This window comes from Nelumbo lutea, chromosome 3 (assembly GCF_056320005.1).
Source record: "Nelumbo lutea isolate HS-2025 chromosome 3, American lotus-T2T, whole genome shotgun sequence".
NCBI lineage: Eukaryota > Viridiplantae > Streptophyta > Magnoliopsida > Proteales > Nelumbonaceae > Nelumbo > Nelumbo lutea.
This window is the reverse complement of record NC_142686.1, coordinates 25,649,449-25,662,791: the sequence shown is the minus strand read 5'-3', so window position 1 is coordinate 25,662,791 and position 13,343 is coordinate 25,649,449. Positions and strand designations below refer to the sequence as shown.

The following is a 13,343-nucleotide window of genomic DNA, read 5'->3' as shown; positions in this document are numbered from 1 at the left end:
TCAGGCTTGGGACGGGTTGGGCCTCACTTCTTGATGAGCTGCCACACCCGCCGAGTCGTTTGGTCGGGCCTCGGCGAGCTTATTGCGCCAAGTTGTGGCCAGCCTATCACGTTGAGTTGTCACTTATGCTAGGTCATGTTCACGTGTCCCCGTTCTACGAGGTCGGACCAAATCACCCTACATCAGAACCCACTCAAATTGATGAGCGGAACCTAGAATTCTGGTGCATCGGCACTGGTTTCACATGGTCGGGCCATACAAATTGTTTCGGTATGTTGGATTGGTGTCAAATATTGCAGCAACATAAGCCTCCCATTTTCTTCTCTGCCGAGAGCGTAGACAATAGAAGCCTCCCATTTTCTTCTTTGCGCACATCATAGGTTGGTGGGTCTGGAGTAAAAAATGTGAATATTGCAGCAACACTAGAAGTTTCATTGCCCATTAAAACAAACCCACCTCAAAACAACAGGTAGAAAACAACAACGAGTACTCCATTAACGATTTGAATGTCTTAAACTCTCTCTTCCTCCGTTTCTCTCTGTGTTTCCCTTTTTCTTCTTTCAGAGGCAAAGGCACGTTACTGCAATTCTTATTCTTCTACACCCAATAAAAATTATTAAAAAATTAGAAAAAAGTTGGCATTTTTATTGCATTTAATGCAATTCTTATTCTTTTTTCTTCACTTCTTGTTAGCCTCGCCTTGCAGGAAAGCAAATTTGATTTGGTGGAGGACTAGAAGTTTCTTGGTAGAGTGATAAGAGCAAACCAGTAGAAGGGTTAGATTTCTCTAAATGAGACCGGCCAATAGCTAGCTGATAGTCGTAGCAACTAGCAAATTACAAAGAGAGAGAGAGAGAGACTCGGCTCTAAGAATTCTATTTTAGTGGCACGACAGCTGCAACCCACGAAAGCAGAGGAAGTAACAAGTTTGGAAGAGGACCTCGTGGTTCTTTTCTTGGCTTTTCTCGTGGACTATTTTCTTGGTGGCTCAGGATCAGGTATATTCATGCCTTCAGGCAAGAACGGGTGGAATTCAATGGATGTAAGGGGCCGGTAATTACATTTCATTCCATTTGAAATCGGAACAAGTGCTTGACTAAAAGGTTGTTAATATTGGAAAGGATGGGCTGGTAGACATGACTGAGGGAATGGGCTTAAGAATTCATGGGATTACCTATTAACAAAAATTGATAAAAAAAATTAGATGACACTTAAAAGAGATTTGTGTTTTGCCTTGATACTTAATGGTGAATTAACGTCAAGTATTAAATCCTCGCAGAATGAAAGTACGGGTACTATATTGTTACGTTTTAAAGCTCTTGACACTTAACCTAAAGTACAGGATTCTTATCGGGATAAAATTTTCAAGTCGGTAGTTTAGTAAATTAACTTCTGCCACACCCGGCTTCAAAGGGAGGGGGTTTTTATTTAAATTTGAAAGTTTAGGAATCTTTGTCGCAAATGTAAGTTCAGTGGTGATTGCCACTGCCGGGGACGGAGTAGTAATCTCTGTAATTTACCGTTGTTTTTACAAGTAACCTCGTACTCATTACTCAGCCAAATTCACATGGATTTGAAAGGTTGTAAATAAATTATATTAATCTCATTTAAATTCGAATTCTATTCGTATATCCGTTAATTGAGCAAGTATCTGAATCTGATTAATAAACCTGATCTTATGTAGAGAACAGTGGATTTCTCCTTTCAGAATCCTCGACGTTTGAGGATGCCTTCTATCACTTTGACATGTCTTCCGTCGGTTGGATGCGTGCCACACGCGGATAACGTGTTCGATGAAATGCCTGAAAGGTACAAATTCTAAAACTTTAAGTGGAATTCAGTAGTTCATACCACTATCAAATTCTAGTTCTCTTCTTTCATTGAACCTATGCTAAGTATGCTAGTTTAAATACTAACTAGAAAAATGTGCCAACCAACAGGAACCATTGATTGGGAGAAAGCATCATCGTAATTTTGGTAAAGAGAGAATTTTTAAAGCAAAAAGAGAAGAAGATGAAAATTTTCACTGCTATCCATCGGTGCAGCGACTTTACAAGAAGAAAAGCTCTAATTTCTGCGACTACTGGAGCATGGAAGAAATTGGGGTTCAGGCGAGGGGTTTCTACCTACTCTGAGGATTTGGAGTTGAAGGAATTCTTAGATTACTTGGAGAACCTAAAAAATTATGAGAAATCTGGCGTGCCCAAAGGGGCGGGAACTGATTCAGAAGACGGGTTTGATCTCGGGAGAATGAACCGGTTGATGGAACGACTAGGAAATCCTCAGTCCAAATTCAAGGTGTGTATTCTGGTTCAATGTTTCCTCTGATAAATTTGAATTTTTAACTAGAACTCTGATTGAGAGGGAAGTACCAAACCAAGCAAGAAAATATTACGATTACATTGAACTACTTGCATCTAAGCTTGTGCCTTCGTCTCATGTCTAATGAGCAACATTGGAAACCTTGTAACATGAATTGCCCCGTTCAACTGAGTCATTGAATTATGGTGAACTGAGATAATTTTCTTCTAGAAAACAACATTTTCTCATGAAGGGCTGGACCCTGAATCAATTATAGATGATGACTGGCTATGGGATACGTAATCCTCTAGGTTCATATGCTTAATGCTTGACTCTACTATTTCTACCAACAAGTTTGACCAGTTGTATGAGGCTCAATTAATTAGTTGAAGGAAAAAGAGAAGAAAGAAATAACAATGCAATTAAGTTGGTTGTAATGATCATCTATCCATGAAATGGGCCTTTTAAACTAAATTGTGACCTTGAAATATAAGTGAACATCTTATTATTTCCAAGCCTGCTATTGTCTTTAACATTACTACTAATTTTCGAGCTTTTACTTTGCAGAAAAACCAATTGAACCAGCCTTTGTCCTATAGGGCTGCAGTTGTAGTTTACTGTTTCCTTCTCTATAAAGTTTACGTCCATGGTTTTAATGGTGGTGTTTCTAAATTAACCATATATGCATTATTGTAGCTTTTTGTATATTGATATGGATATATATATATATATATATATATATAAGTCACAAGTATGTATTATTGCTAGGCTGTGCACATTGCTGGAACTAAGGGAAAAGGATCAACTGCTGCATTCCTTTCCAACATGTTACGGGAAGAAGGATATTCTGTTGGTTGTTATACTAGGTATGATAGTAATGGTATTGTGCATTTAATTTATATAGTTTCTTATAAAGGAAAATCGTAATTCTTTTTTCATAATGTAAACCATAGATTTTTCATTCTTTATACAGCCCACATCTGTGGAGTATCAGGGAGCGCATTTCAGTTGGTAGAAAAAGTGACCCAGTCTCAGCAAAGGCATTGAATAGTGTTTTCCATTGGGCTAAAGAGATTCTAGACCAATCAATGGAGCTAGAAAATGGATCCATCAGCCATTTTGAGGTATTGATTGGTCAGAGACAATAATGTATATCAGTGTCAAATTTCCATGTCATTTTGTCTTTGTGTATTGTTTGATAAAAGGGAGAATTCATATTAACAAGGCTGAATGACTTACCTCACCCAGCAGTTTCAGGAAGTGTTTCATCAATTATGAGATGTGGAAACATATACATCATCTATACTGTATTTTTTATTGCTAAGAGACAACAGAGAACATTCAATATACTCATCTGTATTGGAAAATGATTCCCCAAGATGGAACCTTGTATAAGTAAATGAGAGAAGTGGCTAGAAAGGGCTAGGCCAATATCAAGGGAACTGGGCATATTGCCACTTGTACAATTCATCTTTATTCTTTTACATCTATTTAATAAAATTTAATTTAATTGCCAACTGAGGGGTGGCTCAGTTGGTATGTAGCTGGTTTGTTCCAGCAGAGAAGGGGATTTGAATCCCACTACCACCAAATTTGGGGGGAGGGTGTTATAAGTATGGTGCTACACTACTCAAAATGGCCTCTATGGGTGATCCGAGCCTATAACTAAACATTGGAAAAAAATAAATTTAATTGTTATAGACCAAACATAAAACAAACACAATTGAACACAAGTTAAAATTGTCATTCTCATTTTAGAGTTGAGAGACAGGTTATACAAGACAAATAAGGTTGCATAAAGAATCCCAAAAAATAGGTTCTGCTAAACAACTTAACAGCCTAGGTTTTCAAATACTTTATTGAATGGAACTAAGTTAATCAACCATGTTAATAGTTTTTTACCATTCTGTATTATCTCATTTCAGACAAGCATGGAGCCATGGACTTGGTTCAGATTCATCCATAAGGCTTATTTCTGATTCAAGCTAACTAAAAATTTATATCTGTCTCCTCTTTTGACATTCATTCATTTGGTCAGATCTTGTCACATGGGTACCAATACAGTGTGAGAATCTGACATAGTGACAGAGTATCAAACTTGGCAAGCTCAAACACACACACACACACACCAAAAAGAATATAGAGATTTGACTGCTACACTTTTGTTTCAAGTTACATTCTTAATATATATTTATATTATATAAATAATGAGGGATAATTGTTAAAAATAGAAAAACAAATATAGATGCATAAATAAATGCAAATATATCATACATTACAAGTTTATAGTTCATGCCAAAAATCTACCATAAGAGTTTGAGTTTCTTTAGTCACATATTACGGATGTGACAAAGAAAAGAGTGAGTCCCCTCAAGTGTCGTGTTGGTGTTGGCATCCACATGTATTTGACATGGGGCACAGTATCTGTTTAAGTGTCCATGTAACATTGGTTAGAATAAGAGACTTTTTTTTTTTTTTATCAGCAACATGAAAATTTTATTAATTAACTTAGAACAAGATACTTTTCTTTTGATCTTTCCCTTTTCTTTTGTTATGCATGTTTTTATTGCCCCCTTACAGTTTTCATATATTCTATTATTTGTTTTACTTTCATTGCACTTACTTATAGAGAATTTGCAGGTTTTCACTGCTCTGGCATTTACTCTATTTTCTCAAGAGAAAGTTGATATTGCAGTTGTTGAGGTTAAGTACTTTCATGCTCCTGCCTACCCTGTGTGATATACTTCCTTCATACAAGTAACTTTGCTTCATCTCTTTGACTTGTGATTCGTCGTGTGGCCCTCTTGTTGTGAACTTGTGATGTCCTTGCTTTAAGTATACATATGATACATTAACCATGACATTACACTAATGATTATTTCTTTGTGAAAACAACCTGTGAATCAACACTGTAGTAAGGAATGCTTAACATTTTACAAACTATTTTCTCTGCCACAGGCTGGGTTAGGGGGAGCACGAGATGCAACAAATGTATTTTGTTCCTCTGGACTTGCTGCAGCCATTATAACAACAGTAGGAGAAGAACATTTAGCTGCACTTGGAGGTTCATTAGAAAGCATTGCAATGGCAAAATCAGGAATCATCAAACATGGCTGCCCAGTTAAGTGGTCTCACCAATTATATCTTTAACACATTCATTTGAATTTCATCCTACTTAAAATGTTGGGACTCTAAAGCAGTGTTTTAAAAGGCATGGGAGGTGTATACCTGGAGGCGCGCCTCCAGGCAAGATGCCCCCAAAATGCCCTAAGGCGTATGCCAAAGTTGTTGACACCTCTGAGGCGTATGCCTCATTAGCTTTTTTTCATGAGGCATGCTAGAGGTGTACACCTCGTGCACACCTCATGTAAAAAGACAGAAAAAGAAAAGAAAAAAGAAGGAAAAAAAGGAAAGGAAAAGAAAGGGAAGGGAAAGAAAAAGAAAGAAAGAGAAGAAAAAAGCGGAGAAAAAGAAAGAAAAGAAAAGGAAAAGGAAGGGAAGGAAAGAAAAGATAAGGGGAAAGAAAGTAGGCCGGGGCTAAGCCCCCGGCCTGCCCCCAGCCCTGCTTCGGCTTGCTCGCCTCCGCTTCGACAAGACCCCCCTTTCAAGTAGTGCTATGCATCTTCAATATTTCTTAATATAAAAGATTTTTATTGAAAATAAAAAAAAAGAGATCAACCTTCGTCTTCTTTCTCCCCATCCCCCCCCCCCCCCTCCTCTTAAGGAGGCTTATGCCTCTTACATTCTGAACTACGCCTCACGCCTCTAGGTAGTGGAATGCCGTTGCATTTTAAAACATGGCTCTCAAGTTTCTGATTATGTTAAGCTTGCAATTCTGTTCATATTTAACTCTTCAAAAATGTTTAACGTTCTTGTTTATTTATTTGTGTGACCGGATACATGGAGTGACACATTGCTCTTTTAAGGGGGTGTTTGGCAATGTGGTTTTGTTGGTTTCCATTACTTTATGAAATTGCCATATTTGCAAAAACATAATTTGGCTTTCAGCAATGTTGTTCTTGTTTTCTTATTAAAAAACAAATTGGAAATTATTTCAAAAAAATACCCCTCTTTTAGGAAAATATACAAAAAAAAAGAAAAAATAAAGCATCGCAGTATGCATGAATACAGCAAATTCGTACATTATGAATGGATCATACCAAGCAGATTTTCTCATTCAGATAATCCTAACCATTTGATCCATTTCATATTTTAAATGGTTATACATATAGATATAGAGAAAATGAGAAACATCCCAGATCAGGTGAAGATAACATGTATGATGGTCATATCTAATGGAAAAAGGTTCAATCCCAATCCATTTTACAGTGTTTGAACTGAATTAGATCTGGGTCACATTCAAACCTTGGGGGCTCATAACTAGATGTTGATTGGATATGGAACCATGGATTTGAGAATGGCCTCTTGATATATATCAACAGGAATAAGCGAAAGTAAAGTTAATATTTACCAATCTTGTTTGTATATGATGCATGGGTTGTATCCTCCAGGGTATACCTACTTATGGTATGGTCATTTCCCACCACATCATCTGTTCCATATGTAAACTTTGTTATTGGTAAGTTATCCTGATATATTTACCTGACCTCACCATAGAATCTTTTCCATTTTTTTTGATAATTAACAGTAAGTTTCATTAAGGATAGAATAATTGATCACCCCATAGGGGCTTATACATCAGTAGAAAAAGAAAAAACTGAAAGTAAACATTCATCCCTTACAGATTACAGCCCAGCCCTGGGCAAACCCATTCAAGAACATCTCTCCCCATCCCAGCTCTTGCCAGAGAATCTGCCAAGACATTAGCACTCCTAGGCACCCAGTTGAATGAGGAATTCAAAGATCCACCTAGGGCTTGAGCCAGTCTCACTAGAGGTCTGAACTTCCAAGGACTTTGGTCTTGTGATTTCATCCAGCAGATAATGGTTTGACAATTCCCTTCCACTTCCTCATTTCTCAATCCCTTGCATATTCAAAAGCTTCAGGCCTTGAATTAGAGGCAATAACTCAGCTCTTTTTTGATAAATGGTGTAATTGTATTTCTATTAATGTGTGGTAAAAAGGGCAAAAAAACCCTGCTTTACAAAAGAGTATATAGATATATACTCAAGAGAAAGCCAAAAAGAATTTAAGCGACACCCCTCATTGGACCGAAGGTATACGAAACTAAGCCCTTTGAACTGTGGAGAAGCCTGAGCCCAGAAACTCAAGTACCATTCTGCCTTCTGAAGGAGTTCCCTTGCCCAACCGACCCTGAATAGCTGAGAATAATGTTGCCTTTAACATCCCTAACCACACACCCCTACACCAGAATCCCCTGGGTTTCCCAAACAGCACCCATCAAAATTAAGTTTAATAGCCTCATTGAAGGAGGAGACCATTCTATCATACAACTCATTTAGAACAGCCCCTCGTACACTGATAGATTCCATGTTTATCATTCCTAATGCATGGAAATATGTTTCAGAGTCACATAAATTCTACTTGTCTCTTATTTTCCCTCTCACAATGTCATTATCATGTTACAATGTTCTTATCTCTTTCATTGTGTAATATTTATATTGACTATTGCTAGGTGTTTAAACTTTTCAGTTAGTGCTAGGTGGACCTTTCAACCCTCACATCGAATGCATTCTTCGTGATAAAGCATCTTCGATGGATTCACCTGTTGTGTCAGCATTTGATCCTGGAAATCTAAGCAGAATAAAAGGCTTTGAAATAAACAAAGAAAAGCCTTGTCAATTATGTGACATAGTTGTTCAAATTGAGAAGGATATGCAATTGGTATGTGCTTGAAGCATTATTTTATTGGTAGCTTAACTTGCCATGATATTGAAGTTTTCACCATGAATATCACCACCCATTTAGGGTCTTTAGTCTTTTCTTAAGAGTGTTTAAGAGTGTCATAAATCTTTTCATCCAGTTTATTGAATTATATGATGTGAGACTACACATGCTTGGAACTCACCAACTTCAGAATGCTGTTACTGCCACTTGTGCAGCACTTTGTCTGCGTAATCAAGGTCAGGACTTTCATCTGTTTTTTTATTTTTGTATTTTTTTTTTTTACAATTTCATGTTTGTATTAAGCCTTTTATGTTCCGGTAAAAAGTTCTCTGTTTCTAAAGGTCACTGATTTAACTTGTTTGGTAAGGATTTGGATCTGCAGGAGAAATAGGCCCTTGGCACTTAGCCTTCCTTTTTTTTTTTTTTTGTCTGTCCATGGAGATATAAGGGGATCCTCTTACATTCTCTCCTTATAACCTAGTTAGTTGCCATTAACATGCAACGAGGAATGAATCAGTTGAAGTTATAGTTAATTTGAGTTTTACATACTTGAGTCTACCATGCTCTAACACATCTCTGTATGCTCTAGGGTGGAGAATGTCTGATGAATCGATTCATGCTGGTTTACAGCATACATTTTTGCCTGGAAGAAGCCAATTTCTAGCATCCAAGGAATCTGAGTCACTTGGGATATATGGAGCTACAATATTGCTTGATGGAGGTCTACTTATGTATTTTTCTTTTCTTGTTTCTATTGTCCAAAACTATCCAATATTTGATGCCTAGCTTGTTACTATCTGGTTGTCAATTAATCCATTTACCTATATGAGTACTAAAACTTTTGTGTAAGACCCCAGACCCTTAATGTACAACAGAATTGGTTTTAATTGCACAGTTAAAAACTTGTTAAACCATCTGTTTTACCATCTAAACTCACCAAACTGGAACTATTTTTTTTTTTATCAATAACAGAAACTTTTATTAATAAAAGAAGATGGAAAAGATACAACAGGAAGGGGGGTAAAAACTCTTACCCCACCCTAAAAGTAAAACATCACATTACAACACAGCCCAAAAGAAACTAGCTCTTCCCACCCCTTGTTTGGCTAAATAGTCTGCAAAAGAATTGGCACTCCTCTTGGACCACTATATCTGAATTTGCATGTCTTGAGTGAGCTGGTAAATTTTCTTTTTTTCATTAGAGGACTTCCACAAACTAACATCTTCCCTTTGCAGACAGTTAATAACCAATCTAGAATCACCCTCCACCAGAAGCTTCCTAATATTCAGCTGTTTGGCTCTTTTTATTCCTTCTAATACTGCTGAAATTTCAGCTCTCAGAGAAACCCCCCAACCTATAGGCCCTGAAAACATGGCCATAATTCGACCTTCTTCATCCCTGAACACTCCACCTATACCTAAGGGCCTGGGTTTCCTTCACTTCTGCCATCAAAATTCAATTTAGTGAACCCCAAAGTTGGAGGAGACCAAGTTGGAACAGGGGAATTAATCAATTGAGCGGACCAGTCTACTTCTTTCCAATTTCTAATGATATCTCCTGCTGTGAACCCTTCAAATAGCTTCATAGACTTGACCCAATGAACCACCCTAACTTAGATTAAATCAATGATGGCTTCTTTGTTCTTTTCTTTTTCCTGGAAAGTTTGTTGATTTCTTTCCTCCCACTGTCCAGCATACAGCTGCTCTTACACATCTCCACAAGATCTTACCTCTCTTTTTTAAACCCCTCACTGGAGTAGAGTTAAACAAGCTTTGCACACTTGGTGGGGTGGGCCACCTGTAACCAAAAAGAGAGAAAAACCAACACCAGATTTCTGATACAAAAGGACAGGAAACTAATAAGTGATAACAACTCTCACCATTCTTCTTACATAAGATACACCAATGCAGGGATAAACACCAACTTGGCCTTTTCTTTTGGAGTAAGTCACAAGTGTTACACTTTCCTAGGATTGCTTCCCAGCAAAAGGCACCTACTCTAGGAGGAATTGGTCTATCCCAAACTTCCGAAACCGGGAAAGGAAAATCAAGGGCCGAATGGGAATGGGTTAATTCCTTTAAAAAAGAAGAGCATGAAAAGATACCCGAGGGAGTAGGAGCCCAAAAAGAAGAGCATGAAAAGTAAGTCACAACTGGAACTATTTTTTGGCTAGTGCTTATTTTATGGTTTGCTGATATTATTCAGTTGGCTGGCTTAACCTGCTACTGAACTAATGAACCAACTAAATTGTTAGTCCTGGATTTTATGTCCTTGCAAAAAATAGTAGAAAACCTTATGTTGCAGAAAAACCCAAGAAAACAGATTCGAAATGGCACTCAAATGAAAATAAAACAGAGATAAAGAGAAAACAAGCACAGAGAGCACACGGATTTACATGACTCGGCTTATAGTCTACGTCCACGGGCGAAGGAGGAACAGAAATCCACTATGTAGTAGGTAATGGAGAAGAAATACAGAGTTGTGCTCTCACAGAAAACCCTAAGCCCCAAATACACCCAATGTCTCACTCTTCTCTCACGAGACTCAGACCTCTGTATACAAGAGAGAAAACCCCCGAAATACATGACTCTTTGTATTCAGTTCGGATCTATAAGATGAATATGGGTCAGGTCCAAAAGTGGATTCATGAAGCGGGTTGCCACAAAGAATTCAAGGCACAAACATAACAACTTAGTACCTTAGATTATTTTTATAATTAGGTCATCTGATTTGATATTTGACATTGGTATCCTAATTACTTTTCTCCCTTGCATGATCATGATGTTTCTTCTAGACTTTACTTTGTGGTCCTGCTTGATACTTTATTTTTTGTTGGCAGCTCATACGAAAGAATCTGCTAAAAGTTTGGCAGACACCATTCAGATGACATATCCAGATGCACCAGCGGTTCTTGTGGTAGCAATGGCAAGTGACAAAGACCATTTAGCTTTTGCAAGAGAATTTCTTACAGGTGTTGCCACCCTTTTATATTTTTTCTATATATTTTGTTCTAATTAGATATCATAGATTCCATTCTGGGTAGTGGTGATTTATTGGCAACTTTAAACATTTTCCCTTCCAATGGTTTTTATGAAATCAGGCAACTAGAATAACAGAAATAAGAAATCATGTAGCCATTATAGAAAACTTAAACCATAATATTTAACCGTGCAATTCCTGACTTTGAATGTTTCAACTATCTCTAAGAACAAATTTGTTCATATACATGGAAGATTGGGAGGCAAGTAGGAATCGGGATCAACACTTAAATTGGTTCTGTTGAAGATATATGAAGGGCTATAATCATACAATTGAGCTAACCTAATACAATTAAGTTTTCTTTACTCCTTTTTTTATGGATAAAGTTTTTCCTTTCCTCCCTACTACCCCCCCCCCCCCCCAAAAAAAAAAAAATACCTTCCTCCTTGAGTAGGGATGGCAACTGATAGAGTACCCGCGAAAATTTCCATTCCCGTTCCCAAATCCACCTAAGCACCCTTGGTCCCAAACACATACAACTTTTCCTCACAATTTTATGTGATAGGCGAGTACCACTTAGATTAAACAGAAAATTCTATAAAACAATTGTAAGGCCAGCTATGTTGTATGGAGCAGAGTGTTGGGCAGTCGATAAAAACATGTCCAGAAAATGAATGTGGTAGAAATGCAAATGCTAAGATAGATGAGTGGAAAAACTAGAAAGGATAGGATTAGGAATGAAGTTATTTGTAGGAACCTAGGAGTAGCTCCAATAGGTGGTAACATGAGAGAGAGAGAGAGAGAGTAGACTAAGTTGGTTTGGGCACATGCATAGAAGACCAATTGTACCAATTAGAAAATGTAATTTGCTACACATTGGAGGGGCTAGAAGAGCTTGGGGTAGACCATAAAGGACATGGGTAGAAGTAGTAAGAAATGATTTAAGCACTAACAATTTAATAGTGGATATGGATTTAAATAGAATGGATTGGTGAAACAGGATTCATGTAGCCTGCCCCATATAGTTGTGATAAGGCATGGATGATGATGATAATGGGTCGGGTACCCAAAAATTCCCACGAAATTGCCATTCCTATCCTTGTGAGGAGGAAAAATCAGTATTTTAAAAAATATATATTTATAAGATAGCCAATAGTTATTTGATACTGAGAACTTTGCTGTTGAAAAATCTCCTAGGAGGTTTTCTTTGGTAGATTATGGCCAACTTTAAATTTGCCTTTTGTCAAGATTATGTGCTTTAAGGACTGATTTGAGCACTTAGACACTAGAACTTTTGAGAAATTAGGTCTTGAACATTGATTCTTGATGAAACAGTTGATGCTGTTCTGAGTTTCTTTCGTTGTTGGCACAGAATTTTTATCATACAAGTAGAAGTTGAATGTTGTAGTTATTACATCTTATTACAACACAACATTCAATTCATCTTGTGGTTAATGCTCATTGCATTTTCTTCTGAAGCATGTCCTATTTATTTTTTAACAGAAGACTAAATTTTGTCCTTCTAAACGTAAGGTATGCAACCAGAAGCTGTCATTCTTACGCAAGTGAAAATTGCTGGAGCCAAATCTAGGATGACCTCAGCTTCTTTATTAAAAGAGACATGGATCCAAGCGTTCATGGAACTGGGCATTGGATTTTCAGATATTGGAATTGGAAGCTATTCAACATTTGCTGAGGATGAACCAGATTGCTCTGCAGGGGCATGGAAACAAAAAACTATATTGGCTATCGGTGATTCCATAGAGGAGTCCTTGAAGACTGCTAATGGGATTCTCAAAGGGAGAAAGGGGAATCAACCAGGTATTATAGTAGTAACTGGCTCTTTGCATATTGCATCATCGGTATTAGGTCATCTCCATGGATGAATTTGTATCCTGCTATATTAATTCATTTCCGTACTGCTGATGGGCAATGTAATGTAGTCTATAAATTAGTAGACTGTTGTTTTTTGGCTCTTTAATAAAAGTTTATTTATACAACTAAATTTAAAAAAACGATAGACTGCAGCACTTACATTTTTTCAAAGGCCACAGATGTGTAGTCCTTTCCATCCACTATGGCTAGTGTGTTGCATCTAGATAGAGAGGAATGACATTTTTCTATACTTGGAATAATAAAAGAATATATATATATATATTTATATATATATATATATTCTGGTGGAAACGAATCATTATATCCTATATTGTCTACATGATCCTCAAAGTCGTTGATTTGGACAATACTAACTGCT

General features: G+C 37.2%; 1 protein-coding gene across 13 annotated transcripts; it reads left to right on the top strand.

Moving 5' to 3' along the window:
- The first annotated feature begins 281 nt into the window (after window positions 1-281).
- Window positions 282-13,104, top strand: GLA1 (Folylpolyglutamate synthetase family protein). Of its 13 annotated transcripts, none has more exons than XM_088979806.1 (13): window positions 282-469; window positions 694-998; window positions 1,685-1,809; window positions 1,941-2,298; window positions 3,070-3,167; window positions 3,275-3,425; window positions 4,942-5,004; window positions 5,260-5,421; window positions 7,915-8,106; window positions 8,246-8,345; window positions 8,699-8,830; window positions 10,950-11,081; window positions 12,623-13,104. In XM_088979806.1, exons 4-13 carry the CDS (start codon window positions 2,014-2,016, stop codon window positions 12,973-12,975), a joined length of 1,668 nt encoding a protein of 555 aa, XP_088835932.1. In that variant the 5' UTR covers window positions 282-469; window positions 694-998; window positions 1,685-1,809; window positions 1,941-2,013; the 3' UTR covers window positions 12,976-13,104. The 13 variants fall into 13 exon arrangements, with proteins under 13 accessions (XP_088835932.1, XP_088835940.1, XP_088835935.1 ...); XM_088979814.1 differs by having other exon boundaries at window positions 289-469; window positions 1,692-1,809; XM_088979805.1 differs by having other exon boundaries at window positions 293-469; window positions 707-998.
- The last annotated feature ends 239 nt before the right edge of the window (window positions 13,105-13,343 follow it).